At 43.6% G+C, this 27,041-nt stretch overlaps 2 protein-coding genes across 5 annotated transcripts in view; both read left to right on the forward strand.

Moving 5' to 3' along the window:
• Positions 1 to 21,056, forward strand: BCL7A (BAF chromatin remodeling complex subunit BCL7A). The gene is made up of 6 exons (XM_065692746.1): positions 1 to 239; positions 7,771 to 7,852; positions 11,256 to 11,352; positions 13,262 to 13,429; positions 16,259 to 16,380; positions 17,357 to 21,056. The coding sequence occupies exons 1-6, from the start codon at positions 148 to 150 to the stop codon at positions 17,426 to 17,428; spliced, it is 633 nt and encodes a 210-aa protein (XP_065548818.1). The 5' UTR covers positions 1 to 147; the 3' UTR covers positions 17,429 to 21,056.
• A 3,444-nt stretch (positions 21,057 to 24,500) lies between these two features.
• The window catches only part of MLXIP (MLX interacting protein), a 50,421-nt gene continuing 47,880 nt past the window's right edge, over positions 24,501 to 27,041 (forward strand). For all 4 annotated transcript variants that reach the window (XR_010615500.1, XR_010615499.1, XM_065692336.1 and 1 more), the window contains exon 1: positions 24,501 to 24,918. Coding sequence is in view for 2 of the 4 variants with exons in the window: in XM_065692336.1 (XP_065548408.1) it covers positions 24,548 to 24,918 (371 nt within the window). In the remaining 2 variants the exon portion in view is untranslated. The remainder of the gene's footprint in view (positions 24,919 to 27,041) is intronic.

The following is a 27,041-nucleotide window of genomic DNA, read 5'->3' on the forward strand; positions in this document are numbered from 1 at the left end:
GGCGGGCGGAGCCGAGCCGAGCGGAGCCGAGCCGCGCCGAGCGGAGCCGAAGGGAGCGAGCATTGTGCGGGCGGGCGGACGGACCGACGGACGCCGCGAGTTCAGCGCCGGATTCGCCGCTGAGGCCGCCGCCGTGCCCTCAGCACCATGTCGGGTCGGTCGGTGCGGGCCGAGACCCGGAGCCGGGCGAAGGATGATATCAAACGGGTGATGGCGGCCATCGAGAAAGTGCGCAAATGGTGAGCGGGCCGCGCCGCGCCGGGACCCCGCGCCCGCCCTCCCGCACCCCTTCCCCGCGGCCCCCGCGCTGTCCCCTCACGGGGCCGGAGCTCGCCGGGCGGCCGCGGGGGGCGGGGAGCCGGCGGCACCCAGAAGCCATTTCGCTCCGGCGAGTCACATGAAGGCGGCGGCGGCGGCGGCGGCGTGTGAGGGCGAGCGGCGGCTCCATTGTGCGGCCGGGCCCCCTCCCCGCCGACCCCCGCTGCTCCCCGCCGACCCCGGCCCGCCGCTCTGCCGCTGCCGGGCCGGGCCGGGCGGTGACGGGGCGGGTCGGGCCGGGCCGGGCTCCTCCCGCCGCCGTCCCCTACAAAGGGCCCCGAGGAGCGGGGCCTGGGGAGCTCCGCCGCAGGGTCTGTGTGGAAATAGTGCTCAAAGAAGTATCAACCCCCCCCAGACCCGCGTTAAAAATACCCCTGCAAAGCTCCCGAGAGTTTATTTCTGCATCATTCCCTATTTATTTATTTATTTCACCTTTCAAGTTCCCGAGCTTTGCACGTAAGCGCAGCAAACCCGGGCGGGATCGTGTCCCACTAAACGCTCCGGTGGCTGTAAACCCCGAGCGAGCGTGTAATTGCCGCTGGAATTTGTTTTAAATGGCATAATTAAAGGTGGTACCCCACGTGAAGCTGTTCTCTTTTGTTAGGCCTTAAACGGGTTTTGGCATTTTCCTGCTTTTGTCTTTTATTTTTTAATCTGCTTTTGTTATTAAGATCGACATGAGGTGTTTGAACAATGCAGTAAAACAGACCCTGCGATGTTCCCCACGGGCGATCCAGGGGTTTTGGGTGGGATAAAGAGCAGCGCCAGTGTGACTCGAGAGCAGATCTCTTTCTTCCAGCAAGTTGACTGACTGTTCCGTAGTCTTTGTGCATGTATCTTGAAATACTTTCTTTAAACGTTTGAAATCCACGGGGAAGTCCTTCGGGTTAATATTAATCTGCATAACTGGTAAAACAAGGGGATGCTTTTATTGCAGTGCACCGATAACGCTTTGCTTTCAGTGAAAGAAGAGTGAAACGTAGACTGAAACGTGTTTGTTATTGGGGTGAAATGGGGTTGTTGTGTTTTAAATGGCCTTAAGCGCATGAATGGGCCCGTTGGTTCGAGCTGGACAAAGGCTCGGGACGTGTGTCCAATAACGCAGGGCACGGGATGGGGATTTCAGAGAATCCAGCCATTGTGTGGGGAGCGGAGCAGCCCCAGCACCGCAGTTCGGATGGTTTCAGGAACTCTCTTCTACTCGGGTGGTGTTTTGAAGCGCTGTTTGCTGAGTGGCGGCAGCTTTGAAGGGTCAGAACAATGTGTAGTGATGTGACAGGACTTTTGTTCAAGCAGGAGCATTGTTGGATGTGTGGGACTGTTTTGTCTGTAGGTATTTCATTCATGAGTGCAGCGTGCTTCCTTTGAAACCTAGCTTGTGGGTTTCAGAGAGGAGTAGAAGCTTGGCCATTCAACAAAGTGTCTGATTTATTTCTTCTCTCTTGGCAAGGGCTCTCTGCCATCGTGTCAGTTGCTATGGCTTCCTCTGTAAAACAGAAATCTCATGGTATAAATAGTTTTGTACGATTTTACCCTCGAGAGACAACTTGCTTTAAAGGGTTCCTATAGAGCCCTGCAATGTTTCTTTTGATTATTGTCGGAAGGATTCCTGTGGCTTTTTGTCTGCGCATCTCACAAGTGTTAACATAAGCCATTTTCTTAAAGGAATCCTAATTTGAAGGTGAATCTTGTGATTTCCCCCCCCCCCGCCACAGAGTCAAGTACATCAAGGAATTAGCAAGAGAGATCCTGTGTTTTGTGGTTTGAATGTTTTGGGGAGACTTGGCTTGTTCAGTTGAACTTTACACACTAGCAATTCCTGCATCTTCCGAAGAGCCACATAGGCAATTTCCAAGCGTGCAGTTGTATTTGCATAATAGGAGCAATTTGTTGCCATCCACAGCTCTGCTGTGGAAATGCAGGGGCTGAAGATTAAAATACCTTGTATCCTAGAACAGAGTTGTTGGAAACTTGAGTGTTGGCGCTGTGAGGATGAGTAGAGAGGCAGGCTGTGCTGCCAGCTCTCCCGAGCAGGCAGTGGATCCGCTATGTGCTGCCCAAAGCTTTATTGATCTGTGAAGGTGTTCAGCAGCTTTGCTGTGCAATATTACTGAATGCCTCTGCTGCCACGTCCATGAACGTGCCTATTGGAAAGCAGTTTCCATCAGTGTGGGCTTTGTTCCTTAGAAAATTAGCGTTCACTTTTAGACAGTGAGCCCTTTGATGCAGGTGCCCTATCTCTGTGTGTTTGTAGAGTTCCCAGCACTTCTGGTATTACTGGAACTTAGTAGTAAACAGTGGAGTTGTTAAGGTTTTTATCTTGAGATTAATGTAACCATATCTCTTTGTTTAAACCAGTCTCATGAATGAGCATCTAGTTTAGAAAACACGTAGCACGTGTCTCACAGAAGACATGGTTGCGTTGTATTTGTGTGGCAGAAATGAGAAAGGACCATGGCTGAGGGTAGTTCTCCTTGTTTTTAAACAGTATTCATAATTTTTCTTTCAGTCTATTTTAAGTTGGTTGGGATACATTTACCTCATTGAATTGTGAAAGGTACAGGATTGGTTTTTGTTCTCAAAGATTGATGGGTATGTGTAGGTTCTAAATGGGCTGGTTTAGAGAATGTACCAGGAACCATTGTGTGGCCTTGTCTTTGAATTGCAGTATCTATGCAGAAATCCTTTGACCTTCCTCTGACCTGACCTAGGGATAGTGACAGCACCTTGTGAAGCAGAGGTGAACGTGGACAACTGGTGAAAGGACTTCCAGAAAGTGCCAAGCATTTATTGTGGCAGGGAGTCAGCTGAAGTGCCGGACATGACTTGGGATGTAGCTTAAAACAAAGCCTGTTGTGTGCCAGTTAAGGGGCAAAGTCGCCATGGGCAGTGTTACCTGGTAGCGTGGGTTGGGATCGCTGGCTGCAGCTAGTTAGAGGAGGATTTCTAGACAATGCTGCTATAGCTTTTCTGTTCACTGTCTCCATTCAGACTTGCTAAAATATTTGTGTGTGGTATGTAATGCTCCGAGGTTGAGCTTCTGCAGGTTTTGCTGCTCATGCTTCATTCTTAAAATAGGCTTTCACTCTGGGAAGTAGTTATGACGTGGAGCTTCTTAACATGATGTCTTTGGGAAAAGACTGTTTGCTGCTACCAGATTGCCCCCCTGGTGTAGTCTTGCTGCACTGGCTGTGTTTGCCCTCCTGCTAAGATTGTAGTTCAAGCAGTGGCAGCTGAAGTAAAAATACTCAGTGTATGTGCAGGAACTGAAGTGCTGTAGTGGCCCCAAAACGCTGTTATCGTCCTTGAATTGTGATACCTTTTTTTTTCCGGCGCATTATTTCTTTTTGAGCCAGGATGTGCTCTCTGACTTCAGTGGAAGTTGGGTGTGTGTTAAGAGTTCTGTCACGTGTAAGCCATGTTTCTCTACTGTAAGAAAAGGTGCTTGTTGCAATGTGGAACCTAGCAGAACTTGCTTAAAAACTCACTGTCCTGTGTATGCGAAAGGGGTTCTTATAAGGCACCATATTTAAACTCAGAGAGAAGGTTCCTTAACCATTAGTCTTTGTTCATTCGTGCTACATGGTATTTTACTGTATTTGCATTATGGTCAAGAAACACCGTGTGTATTAGTCACCAGACAAACACGTACCCGGCAATAGGCGTGCTGTGAAGAGCAAGCCTGTATTTCAAAGAAAAATCTTTTTTTTGTGCATCTGACAGCACTTTTTGTGTCTAATAATGGCATTTTCTTTTCCATTCCCCTTTCTCCTTTGCTTGATCCCACAGGGAGGTCATAATTCTGTGATTTTCACCAAACTCTGTTGCAATGCAAGTGAGTGTGATGTGATAAATTCAGCATTATGACGTCACTTCGTGATCATCAACAGAAGATGGGGTATGTGGGAGCAAATCCTTGTGTAAATCCAGATCACTGTGATAAAGGATAGTCATGGTAAAAGGCCAAACAGGTGTGAAAGCCTTTCCTTGGATGGAAATATATTGGCAGTAAAGGCTTTCTGTTTCTGTGCCATCAAATGTTTCCAAGTACTCATTGCTGCTGCAGAAGCTGCCTTGACACTGCATGTATAAGTGTAATATACACTGTTGTGTTTGCTCACCGGTATATTACTTTTATACATGGAATTTGATATTAATCTTTGGAGCTTTAGTATTAATAAATATAAATATATTTAAGAGTCTTGGGCTATTTAGAATGGGGGATTGGGAATATATTTATGTAAGTTCTAGGATATTAGTATGCCTCAGGCATAAGCACTGAAGAAGTGTTGGTACTAATGCTCACCCTGTGTATCCTTGGCTGTCCTTTAAATGCTGTGCAGATATGGTTCAGAATTTACAAATGCTTTAACACAATTTCAGATCAATGTGAGGGTTTGTTGCATTGATTAGTTTCTGGATTTACTGTAACTAAAATAGTTAAGCTCCTTTGCAGTGTGGAAGATTGAAAGAAAAAAAGTACTATTGTATATGTGTTGCCATTTTCCAGTGTTGTAACTCCTGAGTCATTAATGGAGGAACAGGAGAGGTTTTGAAATGAGAAAAAAAAGTGGGGTTTTTTTAAAGCTAAGGAGTTTGTCAGTTAGATGTGGCCAGGTAAAGTTGATAATTGCCACACTCTTGGCCTTATGAACACTCAGTCTCATGGGGTTCCATTAGCCACCTTTTCCAACCTACCAGTCGATATAAAGATCAGCCTATATGACAGGGGACAGTGCAATAAAAAGTAATGCTTAGTGACTGCTTAACAAAGATGTAATGGAGTTACAAAGATGGAATTCTGGGCAGAGGCTTGGGATGAGTGGGTTCAACAGGGTCTATTTTATAGACAGGAAACCAGGTGGAGAAACTACTCAAGGTTTCACAAGAGTTAATTCCTCGTTCCTACTCCAGCATTTGGGCAGTGAGAATATTTTGTAGTTTGTGCAGCATGCAGCAAGCTTCTGTTATGGGCAGCAGCAGTAAAGTTCTGACTAATGAAAAGGAAAGCCCCTGATCAGCAGGTTGGGGTGGCGGCTGTGCACATAGGATAAAAGTGAGTGTTCAGAGTAGGAGTGGTTTTGGGGGGTTGGGGTTTTTGCTTTGAAATGGAAAGGCAGTAAAAATGACATATAATAATCAAACCTTTATTTGCAATAAACGTCTTAAATCTGAAGTTATTGTACCCTGTTGATCTTCAATGTCTGAAAGTCATTATACATCTTTGTTAACAAATTTGTGTTTGTGCTGCCAATGATTTGATCAAGTTTTAGGGGAGGTTGTCTTCTTTTTGCTTACTACTACTTTTATGGTCTTAAACCTTCAATACTGTAAATGCTGACACATGTAAAATATATGAATAATAGCAGTGTGATGGTGGGCTTTCTTTATAGCCATAAGTGTTTGCAGGACTCGGATGTTGGTGTACTTTCATCACAAGATATCCTTATTCCCAATGTTGTCTGAATTACTGTGTATTGAATTCCGTAAAAAAGTCCCTATAGCTGAGGATTATCAAAACTTAAAGTGGTACTTCAGAAACTCAAAAGAATTAAAATGTCAGGGCTAACTTTAATACTAGAAGGAAAAAGTTACTAATATAGGTTTCCTCCTGTGTTCTACAGTCTGTCCAGTGAAGATGCTGTGTGAGGCTGCTTTGAGATGCTAACAGGTATCTTGAACTTTTGGTTTTCCAGTGCAGCATCTCTGAGTAATATTTTGCTGTAGGAAAAGACTAAAATCTTGATATTCTTTAAAAGCATTTATTCACCTCTCCCCGCAACCAGAACAAAACCCAGCTGGTTTTATTTCCATAATTTCAAAGGTTTTCCTAAGTAGAAATGAGTTTAGTTTGTCTTGTATCCTTAAAAATATATATAAATATATCATGATCATCTCTTCACAATTAAGTATGCTCCCATTACTGACATGCCCTCATCTCCACTGTCATTTGTAACACATCTAGCGGGAGAGCTCCAAATTAGTGTAAAATTGGGTTTTGTCATGCTTCAGCCAGCTAGTGTATCCAAATGGATGTGTCTAAACACACTGAGGAAAAGCTCTGCTCCAGGAAGAGCAGTGGGAAAGAAATGAATCTGAATTAATTTTGTACTTTAATTAAAATATCCTTGTGGACAGATCCAAAGCTTATCAAATTGTTATATATAACATACTTTGTTTCAAAACAGGGAAGTGTCTCCTCTAAAAGGAAAACAAGTAAGATTTGCTTTAGTAGCTAAAACAAATAGTGAGGAGGATGTTTATGGCATTTGTCCAATGTGGCTACTTTTCATTCTGGAAGCCCTTTCTAAAACTGGAGCTATCACATATATATATGTGATATATATATATATTTAGGGTCACATCCAGCTTCTCCCATCCTGCAAAGAACATTTTTTCTTCTTTTTTTAAGTCCTTAACTGAATTCCAAATCTATTCCTTAAATATGTTTTTAAAAAAGAACAACATTTGAGATCTCATGCCAAATTAATTTCAGATGTTCCTGAATATTTAATGGGATTGGTCTTTGTTGTTAACTTTTAATCGATCCATTTGCAGAGCTCTATTAGAAACCCAGGAACCAGCAGTGGTAATCTGTGACCTGAAAACTGATCACAGAAACATGATGAAATTTCTCTGGCATTGTGGACTTTGTTTTGATAGTTTGATGTAAAAAGCTCAAGGAATTCATCCCTGAACTAAGTGTTCAGCATCCTTTCCATCTCTGCACGCTGTGACCGTGTGCCCCCCTAACGCAGTGACACCCTCCAGCCAGATTTCCTCCACAATCTGTCAATGTCATGACTTCATGGCTGGCTGGCAGGGCTTAGCAGAGAGTGCCATGGGTTATGCTTTTCCCTCTCTGATAGCCTCAGCCTTTCCAAGAGAGCTGGGCTCTCCAGAGTCTGAATTCTACATCACGGCACATATTGCTACCAATAATGCTGTTGGTTCCAAGGCTGGAATTTCAGAGCTGTCTGACAGGAGTGTTGAGTGAATGTTAAATTGCTAGCAGCAAATTTCTACCCAGAAATAAACCTCAGATGGTCAGAATGCATTTAGATTTCTAATACCATTGAACAGTTTCATGACAATCAAAACACACTGGTCTGTCTAAAACCTCTTCTGCTCTCTAGAAACTTCAGTGAAAACTGTAGGCATTAAATCTGCATTTTTAGCAGCTGTTCTTCTTAACTGTATCTTTAATCCAGCTCTTATTACTGCTACTGCAGTTACACACTTAGTCAAGTAACAGCCCTGAGAAATCTGGAGGTTAGCAGTGCTCTAACAAGTTTGTGAAATGCAAAGAACAATTTGCACAATGCAGCCCTAAAGACGATGTAATAGAGATCATCCTCCTTAATAGCCTGCTTAAATCCTTGACAACTTACAGTAGTAGATCACTTTCTTCTGAATCCAAAGTTTAACTTCTCCTGCATTGTAATTTTATAGGGAGAAGAAGTGGGTGACAGTTGGCGACACATCCCTAAGGATTTACAAATGGGTACCAGTAACAGAGCCTAAAGTCGATGATGTAAGTATCCTGCAGATGTCTTGCTTTTTTCAGGATGCAGACACTCATGTTTAGGGACAGTCAAAAGAAATAGGCTCGCTGTTCTTTGAGCCTTAAAGCTAAGTCTGGTGTGGGTCTTGCAAGTGTTTGAATAGAAGAGCTCTAGGGAAACGCTGCTCTCTGCAGATGATGGCTCAGTGGGTGGCAGTCTGCCTGCAGTCAGCTTGGATCAGGTCTCAGATAACTGTTAAACAGGCAGCTTGGAACTGATTTTTGAAACCTTTCTCTAACATAATAACTAGGAGGCAGGGAGGGGAGGCTGAGACAGAGATTACTTTTCTTTCTGTGTGATGCTTTAAAGGCAAGTAGCTGGTTTGGAACTGTGCAGAGGATGTTCATCTGTGCATCACTGCTGTTTTGCTCAAAAATAGGTGCAAAGCACTGAAGTAAAGGTAGGAAAAATCCAGTGGGACTGAGAGCACTTTGTTATTAAGATGTCCAGCCCAAGCAATACAGCAGACATGATCCTATTTGTAACATATGTTTTCTCTGGACATTTTGTCTGTGCATCCTGTTTATGTTCTTAGCGTGCACTGTTCATGAGCCATGTTACAATCATGTAGCATAAAAATAAGTGTAAAAATCAAAATTGATAGGGCTTACAATTATAGTTTTCCAAATGAACGTTGCTCTAATTTTATAAATTGAAATATCATTATAGAGAGAAAACTAACCCATGGTACCACAGGAAATTAATGATATAATAGAAAATACATCCTAAGTTTAGTACTCGTTCCTTCGGCTGTCCTGTGCTTTTACTTTATTTGACATAAGAGATAAGACCTATCCAGAAGAAAACTACTATGTTAAATGTGAAAAATGATGATTTTTGCAGCCAAGACAGTGATCTTGTCATAGTCAAAGCACAAATTCAAGACCTACTTTTGATTAGCACTGTTTAAACAGAGTTTGTTTCTTTCTATACCTTTGGTTGTACCAGAGATTTCAGTGACTGTCAGAGTTGCGGTAGAGCCTCTTGTATTCTTCCAGTGCTCCAGCAGCATCTCTGTGGAGTAACCCCTTATGAACTGGGAAACCCTTCTTGGTTTCTTAAAGAAACTTGCTTGTTCTTTCTAGTTGTCAAATGTTTGGTGTTGATTTTATTATTTATAATACGTGGGGGAAAAAAGCTGTGCTATGTATGTGAGAGAGGGGTTTAGGATACTTAGGCTCACAGCTTCTGATAATTGTTTTCCCACAGGTAAGGTATGTGCATGACGGGTACCATGGAACTTTAAAATAAGGGTTCTAGTGAGTTTCTGGATGAATTTTCAAGGTGACTGGTACCTGAAGTCAGATTCTCTGTTAAGAAGAATGGGTTTATGTAGCGGTCTCTCTGTGCAGAGGTTCATTGTATGTTTTGAGCCATCATCTTTAGATTTAGGCTTCAGATTTGCTGAAACTGGGACACTTGTTCAAGACCAGGTACTTTAGCGTCCTGCAGCCACGTTCTGTTCAGTCCAAGCAGAGGCCATTGGGCAGCTGCAGTTGTAGCAGGCTTGATGTTGTAAGGCTTCTGACTTCTAGCTCTGGAAGTTCTCACAGTTAAAACAAGTGCATCTGTTTTGAAAAGTAAATATCAGGTAGGAGTCATCTTGGTGGTTTAATTTTGCTGTGGACATCCTTTTATACCTGATTTCATCCACCTGTGAGGAGCAGACACTACTTACTTCGTACTAGAATAGGAAAATGGGATTTTTTTATACTTCATGTTTCAAATGGAAGTTGGCTTTGTGTTTAGTGAACACAGAGTACACTGTTTCCTCCCTTCTACATGTTGTTTCTTTGAACTAGAATTAGCTAGGCTCTTTTCCCCTCCTAGTTTAGCAGGGCTGTTGTAGAACCTCACACTTTGATGCCTAACCCTTTCTAAGAAAACTTTCCAGCTTAAATTGCTCACAGTCATTTTCAGTATTTCTCTTGTGGCGAGAGTGTCCTTTTCACCTTGGGAAACAAAGAAACAAAACCACTAAACCTCAGAGAGGTTATGTCCCTTCTGAACTTTCATTTTGCAAAGCTGAGGAAGTGCGTGTGCTTTCACGTCTGTTTCACGTATTAGGGAATAAAATCTGACTTCTCTGAGGTAAAAAGACAGTTTAAAAATGAGCCTAATAACCTGTTTAAAATAGAGGGAAAAGTCCTTCCAGATATCACTTGTTGAATTTCTTCTGCAGTCTTAGACAGTATTTGATTGTGGTTTAGTTCCCTCCTTGGAGGACAATGTCTTTTCCAAACGGATGGGTTGCCGAGCGTTCTTCCTGGAGTCAGGCTTTGAGCGGTGCTCTCAGCAGGCGGGCAGGGTCCTGCAGAAGCAGTCAGTGCAGCTGGCTCCTTCTGCTGTGAGACTGATTACATCACCTCTTCATTGGAAATGCTGCATCCCTCAGTAGAGGCAGATTTCCCATGTGATGGATGCCACTGTCTCCTCCTTTGTTTTAGTGCTTGCAGTCCATACTGTTGTTCAGTCATGAGTATGTTGTGACCTGCTGTTCACATAGGACTGTCTCGCTTATGCGCTTTGTTTTAGGCCAGTCTGATTTTTCTTAACCCATCTATTAGTTTTAATGAAGAAACAGCATTCGTTGTAGGGAAGGAGGATGTCTCTGCAGTGTTGGTCATTGAGATACAGGTAAAAAGCTGTCTCTGTAGCATTAGAATTCTACATCTGTTATCACTTCTGTTGTGCATGCACACATATTGTCTAGGTGTATTCTGCAAGCTTTCTGATATGAAAAGAAGAGTGTATTGAGTTTTGTAGTGGTGTGTTGTCATGCATAAGCCATACAGTGAGCAGAGCTACAAGCTCAGGACACAAGTCTTAGCCCTGCCTCTGATCAGCAGTGTTCTTCCTTTCTGGTGTAGCAGAGGTTCTCTTGGCCTTGCTTTTGGTGCTGTTTTGCCTGAGTACAAAGTTATCAGCCAGCACTTGCCAGGTTCTCCAGTTCAGCTGGAGCAGGCCATTTAATCATCGTGCCTCAGATCCTCTGTTTGTAGAATGAGGGGTATTACTGATAACTTCTATACTTTAAACAAAAATTGTGCAGTTGTTTGAAGATGAAAGACTTAGAATCATTTAGGTTGGAAAAGACCTTTAAGATCACATTTAAGTGCTAACTGTGACTATAATTTATACGTAAAAACCTGTTTATCTTAGTGTTGTGTGTCATGAATTAGAAAACCAGCAGCCCTGCAGTTACTGGGACTAATACATTATTGATAATGTCAGTTATTATTACACTGGCTTTATTTCTCGCTTGGAATTGTGAGATACAGAAGTAATAAGTGGAAAGGGTGTTCTGTTGCAACATGGATTTCTCTTCATGGCAATAGTCTAATTTGGTTGTGAATGCCCTTTGTTTTTCAGAAAAATAAGAATAAGAAAAAAGGCAAAGATGAAAAATGTGGCTCTGAAGTGACCACTCCAGAGAACAGCTCCTCCCCAGGGATGATGGACATGCATGGTGAGTGGGAGAAGGGCAGCCCCTGTTATACAGCTATGACAGTATAAGCCAACAGTGTCAGATTCTCTGTTGCTCAGATGTATGGATGGCATGGTTGAGTCAGTGAAAACAGCATCAGATACTCATTTGGTACCTTGGAACTCTCTTCTGTGGATATACGAACAGTTGTTTAAACACTATTTTTATGTGGGCTGTGTGTGGGGAGAAGAATTGTTAGTGGAGCTAAAAACAGAGTATCTACCATTCAAAATACTACACTTGCATGAAATAGTAACTCTTTGAGTTAGCTGCTTGAAGAACCAAAAGACCCCCAAAGCCTCAGTGGCACTTATTATAATTTGTGCAGGTTATGTAGGTGATTCAGGTCAAAAGAATTCTGCAAGAGCCAAGAAAGTGAAGTCTGGTTCTGAGGTGTCTTCCTCCTGCTTCAGGTTGAGGAGGTCAGTGGGTTAAGAAAGCACTGGGCTTTTTGCTTGATAGTCAGGCACTATTAGGTCAGCTTTTTAAGGTGTGAACTGTTGAGTGTTTACCTGGTGTTTAGGACCGAGGAGCTTGCACAGCCCAGCTCTGTTTCAGTTTTTACCTTCTAGGTGTTTGGAGAACAGTTCTGGCTGAGAATGCCATATTTGAGCTGATGAGAGGGGTTCACTTTTTAGTGGCTTGTAGATTTTTCATTTCACTTTTATTTGCATTTGTATTGCCCCCTGGTCCCCTGGTTGGTTTTTGCAGTGTTCACAGCAAGTGTGCTCTTGCAGCTGAAGGATTGAGCAGGATGTTCACAGATCTGGGTTAATTTTTCATCTGTTTCAAACTTCATAGCTTTTGCCTTAGTCAGATCATTTAATTTTCTGAAGTCTTGTCTCTCCCATCCGTGCTGTGAATATACTGCTTGCTTTTTTATAGTTTATCATTCGTGGGTTTAAGCCACACTGTACAATTTCATTATAAACTGACACTGACCTGACTTCATGCTGCTCTGAAAAGAGATGGTCCCATCATGAGTCATGTGTTCCTGAAGTCCTTTGGATGTAATGATTGTCCAGATGCAGAGGCAAAGGCATCAACTTGCATGCTGGTGATTTAACTAACAGTGTTTTGCTGGGCTAGTTTTCGTTGTGGGGCAGGAAATTCCCTCTTCGGTTATCCATGGTTGTTAATCTGTTTTAAAGATTACAGGCAGTTGCACCCCACTGCTATCCATGAAATATCAGCCGAGATCTGTAAACCACTGTCACGGCCTTTCTCAGGAAGAGGATGCAGGCAGAGTATTTCCTGTTAACTATGGAGGCAATCTGTGCTGCATAAAGTTACTGTGATCCAAGATTTTGGAGGCTAGAGAATATTCTGGACAATTACCACTTGGAAACTATTGATATTGGGACTGGATGTTACATTTTGACTTTGATGGGGTTTTGTTGGGTTTGTAGCTGCTGGGTTTGTTTTTTTACCTTCAGGGGACAATTAGAAAACTGCTCATCTGAGCCTTGTAGCGATGGGTGTTCGTAAACTGCAGAACGAACACTTCACTAGCCCTGTGTTATATGAGCTATAAAATGAGACTGTTGCGTCTCGTGGTCTGTTTTACTCATATTATGAAGTTTTTGGGTTCTTTTGGACAAGATCTGAGTAAAACACTCTCGTTTTTAATGTATAAAATTAGTAAGAGCACTTTGAAGTTCTCTGATTTTTGATAACTGGTAGAAAACTGTCTTGCAGTATAAGATGCAAGAGCAAAGATAGTGGTAGCGTGGGAAAAAGTTAGATGTAGTGTTAGTCTGAATTCTGGGACTGCATCCCCAACAAGCTAAGACTGTATCCTGTGTTATCAGGGAATAAATATGGAAGAATTCAGGGGTGCTTTTTGTCTTGTCAGATGAGACATTCTTGGTTTTAACTCATTTGTTAACAGATGACAACAGCAACCAGAGTTCAATAGCTGATGCTTCTCCAATAAAACAAGAAAACAGTAGTAATTCAAGTCCAGCACCAGAACAGAACTTGGCAACACAAGCAGATGGCACTGAAGTCAAGTCTGACGAAACTCAGGCAGAAGCAAAGGAGCAGCCTGGTTCAGAAGGTAAGCTGAAAAGACCACCTTCAAAGCCAAACAACAGCCATTATCCTTTAGTGTATCATTTATTTGCTTACCCATTGTAAGAACTGAATAATAGCAATTTGAAAGATGGTTTCTGAATGCTCAGTAATGTGAAAATGGGTTTTAATCTCTCTGGTTTACTGGTGATGCTGTCCTAAAACTGGAAGGGTGAGATTGACATCAGGGTCTTTTGAGAGAGGAAACAAACAACATACTTGGTTCATTGTTGTCCTAATCTCAGTCTTGAAAGAGGAAATACAATAATCTTTGAAATGGTTGCTCCTGTAATCACACAAATCTGAGGAACTATTACTTCTCTAGATCTGTGAATGTTCATTATGTAGTGTGACAGTAAAATAGAGGTGAGATACTTTGAAATGACTCTTCTAATTGTGTAAACTGGAATGTAATTGCTTTTAACACTGCTAATTATTTATTCAAAAGTTAGCTCTGAATCATGTCCTAATTTTCTAAAAGCATTACAAGATTGTTCTGCTGTTGTGCACAGATTAAAAATACATGTGGGTTAAGAGATTGTTCTGAACCTCACTCTTCAAATGGTATTTTGGGTAATTGAAACGTGCTCCATATTTATATTCTTGGGAAGATAACTTTCTTCATCCTATTGTAACAGATAAAAGATGTCCTTAACATCATTCTAATGATTTGGTTGCAGAATTCTTCCCATAGCAAAGCAATTAAATTATGCCCTCCTGATTTAGTTCTTAGCTCAGTAGAGCCAGTAACCAATTTAAATTTAGAGCTTTTATCTCGGTGGTAGCAGGGGATGGGTTAAGTGTGTTCAGTGTTGTCATTGCTAATTGGGGTTAAAATCTGACAACTGGAGTTGCGATAGATCAGAACACCATATCCTGCACATTAAAACTCACGGAGCAGATCTGGTCACGTAAGCAGAAAGGATTTTCTCCTAGGTCTAATACTGCCTGAACGTGCCCGCGTGAAGTTGTTACATGGCACACGTGCTCCCCTGACTAAATTTAGGTTTGGGAAAATCACAGCAAGGTCTGGATTAGTTCCAGCGCCAGTTACTGTAGAATGAAAGGGAGAAGTAATGGAAGAAAATCCTTGTTATTGAGGTGGGCTTTTTACTATTGGTCATATGGTGTGTTTAAAAAAATACTAAATAATTACTTACCTACCAAAGTGTTATATCAGTCAAACCCTTAGGATTGTGTAATTGTTCAACTGAACAGGGCTTATGATCTTGTACATCTATCTCATGTTACTACACTCAAATCAGGGAGGTCCCTTAAAGCTACAAGACAGTTCTGAGTGGTCAGAAATGCCTAATGTGGGCTTCTTAAAGAAAACAAGTGCATTCAGAACATTTTGCTGTGTACACAAGTCACTGCAAGCATCAGAATCGCTCAGGGCTTGGCAGCTGAAAATCTGGATACCCCTGCCCAAAGGTCAGCAGCAGAGTGAGTGGCAGTTGTCTGTAGCAACTGGAAGAGAACAGGGCAGTTCTGAGCTGTCTGTTGTGGAAGCTGCTCTAGGTGTGCGTTTGTCACAAGCAGATGGGCCCATCACAGAGTGCTCTTTAGCTCAAGTTGCAACGTGTGCTGAGATGTGCACTGCAGAAACTGGAATTCCTTCTGACCCTTGGGTCTTGTTTCTTCATCAGTATGAACATGCTTTTCTGGTGAGACATGGAAAGGAAGATGGTTCTGTCCAAGTTTGCTGGATGTGATCTTTGAGACTACTCATCTCTTTATCTTGAATTCGGTCAGAGGAACTCGAGGAAATGCTTGTGATGCTTTTCATACAGTACTCTACAAAAATATCCATTGGTTGCGGGTTAATGCATCTTCATTAACCAGTGTCGTGCAAATAAATTTGATCTTGCATTTCTCTTCATCTAGAATGAACTGATATATTTTTGGGATTAGGGACTTCATGAAACTTGACTCCATGCCTACTTCTGAGAATTGTTGTCAAAAAGGATTTTTAAATGAGGTGAAGGAAAGAATGGGTTCAGTCCTTAGAGTGTTCTTGGTGTGGGTACTGAAGGAAACAAAACTGACCTCTTGCAGTCAAAGGGGTTTGGGTTTGAGTGGTGGTTTTGTTTGTTTGTCTCTGCTTCTGGACATCCAGTGTCAAAACTTCCTGGGATCTTTAACCTGTAGACATCTGAAGCACCCCTGTGTCCTCTTCAAGTGAATGGGTGCTTCAACTCTTTAAGTCTTGCTTTGAGAGAGAGGGTTTCAAACAAAGGCCAAAGAAGTAAACAACAAATTGAAAGCCCAACCAAACAACAAACAGGGAAATTGGAAGCAGGGAAGAGCTGTAACAAGCTGGAAGACTCCACAAGCATGCACCTGATTTAAAAACTCTACAACCTTAGTGGTTAAGCTGGTTACATTCCTAAAGTTTATCTTAAAAGCAGTATCAAGAAGAAAGTGGATTGCAAATACATGTCTGAATTTCGATTCAGGTAATTATTCTCTCCTTAGCGATGCAGTTTTAGATCCATCCGTTATCATCATTCAGCCCTTTTTGTAGGTGCCCTTCTGGTTTGAAGCAAGTTGCTATCAAGTGGGCAGCCCCTTTGCAAAGTCGATGTTGAAACTCGTTTGCTAATAGCATTGACACGATTCTGTGTTAGCGGGTGTGCGGGAGCTTAGCTCCCTCTAGGGACTGAGCCCAGGAGTTGTGTGTTGCCAACATCATTAATGTTTTACGTGTGGGGGAAATGTATGGATTTGGGGTGTTAGAATAGAGAAGGCACCCTAAAAACTCCTGCTGAATGCTTTTAATTTATTTGCTGAAAATTATTTCTTGTCATTTCAGATACCTCTGATGAACAGAATTCACAGTCTTCAATGGAAAATTCCATGAATAGTTCAGAGAAAGCAGAAATCCAGTCCTCTGGAGAAAATGATATAATTACAGAGGCATCTAAAAACTCTCAGGTAACTTTCAGCACAAAAGCCCGATTACTGGGAATTTGGAAAGGAGTATTTTTACTGAACAGCAAATGTAAGGAGGCCTGTTCTGTATTTAGACTCATGTCCAAAGGTGAGGAGTGGAGCCGTGGAGTATTCAGTGGCCATGTATCTGGTTTTGTGGCTCACTGGATTGGCTTCTTGCATTTCACATGGTTTAAACAGTAAGACTAGATTGGTCTGGTTTACTTTTCACTTTCCTAAACCAGGCTGTGTTACTTTTGTAAGGGAATATTAAAACTTAACAGTAATATATGGCTTGGACCGAACCTATTGGACAGGCCCTTCTGAGGGCCAGTCAGAAGTAAAATACCTTCTACAAAGGTAAATGCATATAGCAGTCAGGGAAGTTAATTCTGGTGGGTAGGATGTTTGGATGTTCACTCACTGCTCTACTGGAAAATTCTGCGTGGGTGGGAGGAAGGAATTACCCTGGGCTTGTCCTGCTCACACTGAGACCCTCAGGCAGAGCACTGCTCAGTCCATTGGTTTCCCTTGGGGACGGGTGGTTTGTTTCAGTGCACTCCTCACACCTTCCAAACCTCGCGTGTTCTGTCCTGTAAAGATTGTTTTGGCTACAGCAGGAGAAAATCCATGTGCGCTTGGTGCAGGTTGTGCTCGAGCGTGGAGCTGAGGGAAGGCCGGGTATAACCATGCATCAAGGCTGTTGCTTGGAATATTCACTGTGGTTTTTAGCCCGGAACTAGAATTTTGCCCTTTGTCTGTAGACGACAAGAAGTGTAAAGATGTTTGAGGTAAGATGTAAATAGAGGAGTGGTTTCAGGAAGCAAATGCACTTGGTCATGTCATTTCTCGCATCCAGGGATGCTTTGTGCTTTACAAATGCCACACCAGGGATTTGTTCTTGCTTTTTGTTTGCTTTGTGGTGCCTGAAATTCAGTGCAATGATAACACGGTTGTTTTTCTTTTCCCCCTCCTTAAGGACTCTGAAGGAGTGCCACCTTCTAAAAAGATGAAAGTAGAGGCTTCCCAACAAAATGTTGAAGAGATTTAGACTATAGATTTTTCTGGTCAGTTTTTATGTAAGGTACATCAGTGGGCTTAATTCTAGAACAACCTTACTTAAGCATCTTCTCTTGGATGAGGACAGAACTCCTAACTTTTCAAGTTACCAAGCAAAAATCCAAGAAAGCCTAACAAAGGTTTAACTTCTCAGACACTGAAAACTTTCTTCCTGTGAAACAAACGTTGAGAACTTTTAAGTTACTGTCTCTGAAATGGTTGGAGTAAACAACTCAGGAGGGGTCTACGCACTGTTTCTAAAGTCAAAATTACAATTATGTTGCTGCTGTATTATTTTTTTGTGTGTTTTTCATTTCTCTATTTAACAATGTAAGATATTTAAGGATGGTACAGGTCAGGTATTAGCTTTCATGTGAAGTTCATTGTTCTGGCGTGACGTCTGCTTTTGTTTTGTGCCTTGTGTTCTGAAAACAGTGCTAACTTTTAAAGAAGTTGTTTTGCAACTGTCTCCTTTGCAAAGTGGCCTATGTTTGTATAATGCCATGGAGTGAGGCTTGTTTCTCTTTTCTTTTCCTTTTCTGTTTGGGGTTTTTGTTCTGTTGTTAATTTTTCAATCCCTGGTGCTTCAATTTTTAATACAGGTCAGGAAGCCATTTTCACTCTTGGAGTCCAAGGAGAAAAAGGAGCTTGATATTTTATGTTAGCAGCTATAGTGGAGATCTTTTATGAATGCATGGCATTCGCAACTGTAAATTTGGTCTTCTAAGTACTTAACTTCATCAGAAGTTAACATGATCTGTTTACCATTTATAGTCCAGATCTGAATATATACTATAACACAGCAGTTAAAATACTTAAGTATTAGGTCCAGATCTCTGTACTGGGTACAACTTGCTTTACAGAAAACTTCCACTATGTACATAAATAGGATCAAAGGGATTCATGCACAGTGAATTTATTTTCAATTGGTCTTTTTTGATATCATGTTTTCACTGAACTGGATTTCACTGTACTGTTTCTGTATAAGATGTTTACTTCTATGTTCCAGGTTAATACTGTATTCGGGGGTTCCTTTTTCCTTTCAGCAAGTCTTGTAAATAAGCCTTGTTGTTTCCATAGTCCCTACATCACTGTTAGGTTCTTCCTAACATTGGAAAAGGTTCTTCCTTTTCCAATGATGCTGAAGCGTGCTAATGTAAAACACTATGGACAGGCACGAAGTATCTGCAGCTCCCTTCCAATTGTGGCTTGCAGAGGTGCAAAACCATCTGCATCAGGTCACAGGGGCCTGATCTTACAGTGGGCTTTGTGCTTCCAGGGTGAGCTTCCAGTTAGAAATACCTGGTGTTGGTGGGAACCGCTTATTTCTTCCTTCGGTGCACACGCATGCATGTCCATACAGATGGATGTACGCACGTGTCGCTGTGTCAGGCCCTGAGTCTGTCTTCACTTTGTGTGGGAGATGGAACTTGTCATTTAAAATATGATCTCACAGCTATGAAAACAGTTTATAGTTTGTAAGCTAAGAACTGTAAATACTTTTTTAAATGGGGAGGGGAAAAACAACATTGCTTCCAGTTGATAACACTTTGAGGATTAGCTCTTCATTAAGCTTATTTAGTTCTGAGTTCTCCAATAGTGAAAATGGCTTGTACTTAGACTACTGTTGCGTTTGCAATTACCACTTTATTATGAGAAACAACAAGGGAATGGGGGGAGGGAATAGAAGCAGGGTGGAGTGGGGAGCCAATACTGACCTTCCATAGGATGTTTGCAGGACTGAACGCCAAATAACGTCTGACACTCAGTTCCAGAACTCTTCCTTTATGTTGAAATAAAACCTTTTGGATTTTAACTGAATAAAAATTGGATTGCAAATCATTCATGAAAACAGTGTGCTCCCTAATAGGTTTTTGGGATTTCTGGTCTGATCATGAAGTCCATTAACATTCTGAAAATAAGGAAATGAGGAGCCAAAAACTAAAAAAACCCCTATATTTGCACAATATATGCAATGAAACGGTAGAATTCTCTCTTGAATTGTGTGTATGCCTAAAATGTGGATAACTGGTCAATGACGATTGATTTGTATGTATATTGCATTCAGATTTAAGTGATATTTTGTGAGAAGTTCTATTGATATATTAAATGGGCAAATCTAGAAAGATTCAAACGTAAGAATATTTTTGCTTTACTAACTTTCTGTTGTTTTTAATGCTAAAACAAGACGAGTCTGATGCCACCTCTGACACTAGTCATGTTTACTAACCCCGGTCTTCAGGTGCATCGCAGCAAGATTTTAACTTTTAATTTTGTAGACGTTTCCAAGGGAGTAAATAGACTTTTCATTTAGAAACTAATTCCTGTACTTTAGGAAGAAATAAAATATATAAATAGCACTAAAAATACCTCAAAATTTTTCATTAGATAGAAGCATTTATTGGCATTATTGACATCAACAGGTTTAATTATCAATTTCCTTTTCTCTCCTGTGGCTTCTGCTCAGAACTGTTCGTTGTTCTGTGGCTTACAAGACAAGGCATCATAACCATATTTATTCCTAGAGGCTTTATTTCTGAAGTAGTAATGGTTTATTTACAGCTTATACAGAATACATTCAGAACTGTTCTTTTTTTTTTAAGCCAGAGATTCTAGTGACAACAGACAACTGAACAAGCAGATAGATTTGGGTTCCTTAGACCCGTTATTGTCAGTCTCTAAGGGAAGAGACTTTGACATTATCTGGTATGAAGAAATCCAAAATAGTGTCTAAGACTGTTATTAGTCTTTTTTTGAAGTGCCTGATAACATTTATGGGCCAACGGATGTGATTAAACACATTTTAATGCCAGAAAGTACAGATGGGACCAAACCAGAACATCAAATTCAAATCAACCTAAGATTTGAAACCAGATTTAAATCCAGCTTCTTTTTGGTTTGGATCTATCTCTACCAGAAACTTGGTTTATGAACTCACTGTAAAAGGGTTTATTGAAAGCATTGAGACGTGGAGCAGAAGGAGAGATGTAATTTTCTTCAAGATGACTGAAAGTTCTCATACAGCTGATGTTTTAGAAATAGTGCAAATATCAAGAAGTGCTTCCTTGCTACAGTGCTGAATGTTGGAGCTTCAGTTACAAATAAATACAAAAGAAAAAAAAAGAAAAAAGAGGAAAAAAAAAAGGAAATAAAAAAGACAAAAAAAGAAACTCGAAGCAAGTGAATTAGCTGAGTCTGTGGAACACGTGGGAAGGCCTTCCGGATAAGCGATTTACTCAGCCAAACATTTTATAGCAGAACTATTCCTTGGAATTTTTATGCTTGGGAAAGTAGTTGTTAAACATTCCAAAAAGTGCTGGCACTTAACAAAACAACAAAAAAAAAATCAACAAGGCAGTCTAAAATACTGGTTTTGGGTGGCTCTCTTCATACATCAAACATTGTCATGTTTTGGAATGTTCTTTCTATCTAAGGGCCTGTTAGAAGGTGTAAAGAATTTTGTTTTCCTCAATACCTAATCGTTTTCCATCTTATGATTTGTGTGTGTGTGTGTTGTACAGCAGTATAATTTTTCACTTATTTATTCCATCGGTAGTTATGGTTTGTACAATGTACAATGGTTTCATTTCAGAAATAAAATAAAAAAATCACAACATGAACCAGTGCGTGAAGAATTTTTATCAAGAAACTGAAGCTCAGTTTGGGTTTTCTTTTTAAATTCACAATAAATGTCTGGTTTTGGAAATTGTATTTTTAAATGTACATCCTGTGGCGAGGTCTCATTTGGTAAGGTGTGAAGTGATTCACCTTTGAGTAGACCAAAGACCTGAGAGGGGTGGGGATAGTTTGTTGTAACAAATAAATATGGCCAATGTAATTACAGCAACCTGCAGGATAACTTGGTCATTTAAGGTGCTAACGTGTTGTGGTAACTTAAATTGGAGGGAGGAGAGCAGTGTGGAAACATGCTCCAGTTTGGAAACATGCTCAAAGTCTGATGCTGGCAAGGGTAAAACTCCTGGAGAGTTTTGGAAAGATTCTTTACGTTCAAGAGGGATATAAATATCCAGCTTATTTTTAGTGTTTGATGTGCTCTGTCCCAAAGTAGCCTGTGGTTTCACAGACAGCTGAACTGGGCTGCTGGCTTACCCCTACCAGAAGGGTGAGCCACAGCTAGCTTGCCTGCTCCCAGCTTGGTTTTGTTGCCTCCCTTGCATTCACTGGGTGCTCATAGCATCCTCTCCTCGACTACCTGAATTTGTTAACCAGGGGAGAAGAGTGCTCATTTTAGGGTTTTTTTCTTTGGATTAGTAGATTAAATCAGCAGGCTTATATAAAGGAATTGTATATAGGGGAAACAGGAGAGAGAGAGAGAAAAGAAGAGGTAGAAACAAGGATGTAATTGAAGATGGGTCCCAGAAGTGAAGGCCTCTGACCAGGTAAGGCTTGTGCTGGTAAAGGGTGAAGGAGCAAGCAAGAGCGTAGCCTCGGAGCAGGGCATGGCTCTTGAGGCTGGCCCTGTGGTTTGCCCAGGAGCAGGAAGGGCAGAGGAGCCAGCGGGGTGGTGAGGGATGGCTGGACTCCAGTGCCTGCAATCAGCCCCACAGCCAGCCTGTGAGTAAGATCCCGTCAGCTCTTGTGCCTCATCAGAACGGGAATGTTTATCTTCCTGCTGTAGATCTAGGAGGGTAATCTCTTACCACTAAGTGGTGCGGAGTACACCGCGGGTGTATTTTTAAACAGCTTGACTGTCTGTTTGGTGTGTTAACAGCTGAATTCTGAGCCAGTAAATAGCTGTCTTCTGTGCTAAAAACCTGTGCTGTTGAAGGAACATCATCAGAAGATGGTGGCCTACGTTTCACCTTGCACTGCAGATTGCTGAAAAGAAACAGTAAGAAAGGAAACAAAAGATGCTGCTGTGGTCCCTTAGTGTTTCTCTCTCCCTCTTGGAATTATTGTGGAGGAGGAGAGAATAGCTGGGAGCCTTGACCCGTTGCTGATCACCTTAATGCTGCTCTTAAAAAGGCAAACCACGAGGTCTGTCTCGAAAATAACTGGATTTGTTTTAAGGGATGCTGCTTTCCGGGCACCTGCAGTATTTACACTGAGGAAGCTAGAGGAGAAAACCCTGAACTGCATCAAATCTTCAAGCTTAACACTGCTACCCCCTGTTCTAAATGATGGGTTGGTGTACTGCTAACTGCTTAGAAAAATGCATTGCTACCTACTGACTGTATTTTAACAAGTCACCCCCCTTTTCATACAGGAAGAAGTAAGTGTGGCTTGCTTACAGTTTTGTGAGGTAGATGGATAGTCTGATGTCATGGAAGTTCTATATCCTGCCTGATTGGGATTTTCTTCTTTGTTTGGTTGAGGTTTACTTCTTAACAAACTACATGTATGATTTAAAATAGATATTGTAAAGCTGTGAATGTTCTGAAATGTTTTCATGTTTAGGATTTAAAGTACTCCCATCAGGATGCCTTGCTGGGAGGCAGCATTGGGGTTTTTTTGTCTTTATTTTAAGCCAACATTAATATAAGGGAGCAATAATCAGCTTTGAAGCTAAATATCTCTGTGGCCTTTTCTGAAGAATTTAGCCCTATGTGATGCTGACTAAGCTAAATGTTAGTCTTGAGTCTTAAGGATTTCTAAAAGCTCTCATGTGATACGCCCATGCCTTACTGCTCCTTTCATGTGTGGGGAAGTATTTGATGTACCATTCCTGCCCTTAACCCAGTGACCCATCTTGGTTGCATGCTCTGTAATGGAACATACTAGATCACTGCAAGGGCATAACTGTGATACTGCAGAAATGCCTCTCCCCCCGTGCCCGAGGCTTGCTGTGTGTCTCCTGAGTTTTCCTTGATCTTAATTCTAGTTTTACAAAGCAGAAGCACGTGGCAATGTAGTGTTTGTTTTGTTTGGGTTTTTTTCCTTCCTGAGCATGACTCTGGTTTTTGCTTTTAAGTATGACTTCCTAGAACTGAGAGAACATAAGCAATTTAGTATAAATGGGGTATCCCACCTAGAACACAGGTGCTCTGCTGGCGATGGAGGTTTGCTTTACAGGGTGAGCTAGAGATCTTTCCTCTTGACTTTGTACACCCATACATATGTGTATGGGCTCTTGTGCTGAAAGCTGCTGTTCTCTCCCCAGGCTAATCAACTATCGCTGTGCTTTCATGGCGGCTTACAGGATCCATTGCTTCCTTTATGCTTTTAAGCAGGGTGAAATCTGATCTTTGCTGTCCCTGGAACAACCGTGCAGCCTTCACGCACGTACGAGCAGGTACCTGGGGTAGGTGCGAGCAGCAGGCAGGCAGTACAAGCTCTGTCCTGACCCTTTCTCTGTAGTTGGCGGCTGCTTCTGGAGCAAGTTACTGCATTAGTTTAAAGCCATTAAATGTTCCTAGAGCGGTCACTCTCATCACGCTTCAGCCAGCTCTGGGCTGGCCTCTGCACCTTCTCGTGGTCATGAGTCCCTTCCCTTTAGGAATGTTTTCTAAGCCCCTTGACACCGTGCTGCTGGATGGGAATGCCACGCTGGAGCCTTTAAACCAGCATCCCCGGGAGGGGAGTGAGGAGAGCCCTTGGAGCAATAGGGACGGGCCAGCGGCAGCGTGATGGCTCCAGGTGACTTGAGGGGACTGTCTGATGATGGGCAGGGGTGCAAGGGGCAGGGTGAAGCATGGTGAGCGTCGCTTACGGCCATCGGCTGCGTGTGTGTGTGCAAGGAGGCGGGATGGCGCTGCCCTTTCCTCTTGTACCCCGAGGGCAGCGGCGTGAGGGAGAGTGGCCTCAGGGGCTGCCGTGAGGGAAAGCGACCTCCAGGGTCATGGCGGGCTGCGGCGTCCGCCGAGTGAACCGCGCCCGGGGGTGCTTCCCGGTGCCCTTCGGGGCGGGAGGCGGTGGCCCGGGGCTGTCCCTCGGGGCCGCTGCCTCAGGGCCGCCGGCGGAAAGAGGCCTCGGGGGGGCAATGGCGGCGCGGGCCCTCCGCTGAGGGAGCGGGCTGAGGCGGGCGCAGGCCGCGGGGGAGGGGCGCTGCGGCTCCGGCTCCTTTAAGCGCGGCGGCGCGGCGCGGCGGGGGCCGGCCCGGGGCGGAGGCGGCGCAGGGCGGGCGGCGGGCTCGGCCGGCGGCAGCGGGGCCATGGCCGCCGACGTGTTCATGCGGCCGGCGCGGCTCATCGGGGCGGCGGGGCCGTTGTCCCCCCGCACGGAGCCCGACGAGGACTCGTCGGACACGGACGACGGGGGCGTCTCGCCGGGCGGAGGGCGGCGGTGCGGGCCGCGGCGGGGGCAGCCCCCGGGCCCCCAGATCATCCACTCGGGCCACTTCATGGTCTCGTCGCCTCACAGCGAGCACCCGCCCAAGAAGGGCTACGACTTCGACACGGTCAACGAGCAGACCTGCCAGACCTACCAGTTCGGGGCGGCCCGCGGCGGCGGCGGCGCCGGGGGCCGCCTCAGCATCGACGCCTCCCTCACGAAGCTCTTCGAGTGCATGTCCCTGGCCTACAGGTACCGGCCGCCGCGCCGGGCCGCGGGGCGGGGGTGCGGAGGGGCCGAGCGGCTCCCGCAGTGAGTCACGGCCGCGGGGGAACCCCGCTTGGGCGTTGCGGGGGGGACCTGAGGGCAAGGCGAGGTGAGGTGGGGTCTAGGCCTGAGGCGATCGGCCGGGGCACCCCCGGGGCTGTGAGGGCGGCCGAGCGGCGCCTTTCGGTTGTGGTACCCCCCCCCCCGCCCCGTCCACGCGTGGGGCTTGGTGTGGCTTTTGTTTTCTGCGGACTTGCGGATCCTGCCGGCTCTTGCCCTGGGCCTGCGCCCACCGCGGGCCGGCCTCGCCGGGGATGGTGTGGGGTGAGCGGAGGGGTTGTCACCGCCGCCTCAGCCAGGCCTGGGGCCGAGGAGAGGCGCTTGGGTGTGAGGGGAACTGGGACCTCATCCCGGCGAGGGGCTGCGCGCTGCCCCTGCGGGCTCCCCGCGGCACCAGAAGGCGCTCGGCATCGCACGGCCAGGCTGGGAGTTAGGGTGGAGAAGTCTCAGGAGAGACATCCTTAAAGGGCAAAGTAAACGCTGGTGCCCTGCTCCGGGTGAGATCGGCCGGTTCTCCTTTTCCTTCTCCCCAGATTTTATTTCTATCCCAAATTGAAGAACATGGGATCTGTCATTGTTCCCTTTGTTCCGGTGGTAGTAGCACTTCCTGGGTTTATCTGCACCTTTTGCTCAGACTTGAGTTTTGCTTTTCACCTGTTCGATAAGGCGTTATATTAGCATTTATCCCCTTTGTTTGCCATCCAAAATGGAGGCAGAGCTGTGGAATAGGGGTGTTTTGGGAAGATGTGTGCCCGCTTGAGTCTTTTGTTCCGTGTGAGATAGCAGAAACTGGACCCAGTCTGATGTTCTCTACCCAGTGTATTTTGGAAGCTGATGAAAAAGGATGATGGAAAACGCCTCTGAGTGTGTCAGCAGAGATATTGTCATTTATAGGAACCATCTTGGCTTCTTAAAAGAAAATTAACTTTGCCCACCTCAAATTCCTCTCCTTCAGTGTTACTCAGTGAAGAGGAAACAATAGAACTACCTGTTCTGTACAGGTAGCAAGAAAATATAATGTAAGCAATCTTCTCATTTTGGGAGTTTTTACCAAACAAATTGTTAGTTACTGTCAGGAGGGCAAATGTGAGATAAGGTGTGTACAAGAATGGCCATCAGCATTTATAGAAGAAATAAAAATGTAAAACTTAACTAAAAATTAACCAGCCTTTATTGTGCAAGCTGAGCAGAACATGCAAAGGAACCACAAGCACCATGAGGGAGAGAACAAGACTCCTCATGCATGTCTGCTCACTGGCCTCCATCGGTTTCATTTTATGTTGTGCTTCCACGATACCCCACTTGGGATTTAAAACCAGGGATCACCTCTAATTCAAAGGAATAATTCTGTGATGCTGATTTGGCAATAACGAACTCTGCTGTGGATGCATAAATTGAGCACCACATCTATTGTAGCAGAAATAATTTATCTTGCTTGTTAGTGGTAAGGTGCAGAAAATACCCTACAGGCTACCAAAGAAAATCATACTCTTAATGCTTCTGTGCTTGGATACCTTAAGGTTTGCTTCGTTGCAACCATGAAACATCCTGCCCAGGTTCAGCCTCCTTAACCAATGGCTTTGTGATCAGTTTTTAAAATCTGCTTAACGAACCAGTTGTAAACTTGGGTCTAAAATGGATTAAAATAATTTTGGAACATCTACTTTAGGGTGAGGAACATGGGTATGAAATGAGGAGTCATCCGTTTAACAAGTGATTGATGTAGGTTGAGCTTTTCCTCCTTAGAAGCGGTCTCGCTGTCTCGCTGTCGTATTCTCCTCAGGGAACACATGCAAATGGCACCTCCCTTTTGTGCCGATTTGATCCTTGGCTTATGGGATGTTTTCCTCACTGTTGCCTCAGCTGTATCTTTCCCATGGTTGTCTATCTGACAAAACACACAGACTCTGTGTTTACATTTTTCATGTTGCCTTTGCTGGATTGAAGTTCACTCTAGAAAGGAATGGGGGACCAACACCAAAAACTGTAACACAAAAAGGTGAAGAAATGTGGTTTTAGCTTTGTGGCTGTTGCAGGACCATCAATGA

Source organism: Lathamus discolor, chromosome 12, assembly GCF_037157495.1.
Source record: "Lathamus discolor isolate bLatDis1 chromosome 12, bLatDis1.hap1, whole genome shotgun sequence".
In the NCBI taxonomy this organism is placed as follows: Eukaryota; Metazoa; Chordata; class Aves; order Psittaciformes; family Psittacidae; genus Lathamus; species Lathamus discolor.

Excerpts from the sequence above, each read along its gene's own strand:
- BCL7A (XM_065692746.1), top strand. The coding sequence starts at position 148 with ATGTCGGGTCGGTCGGTGCGGGCCGAGACCCGGAGCCGGGCGAAGGAT. Across the intron at positions 240-7,770 it reads ATCGAGAAAGTGCGCAAATG|GGAGAAGAAGTGGGTGACAG; the intron begins GTGAGCGGGCCG and ends GTAATTTTATAG. Across the intron at positions 16,381-17,356 it reads AGGCATCTAAAAACTCTCAG|GACTCTGAAGGAGTGCCACC; the intron begins GTAACTTTCAGC and ends CCCCTCCTTAAG.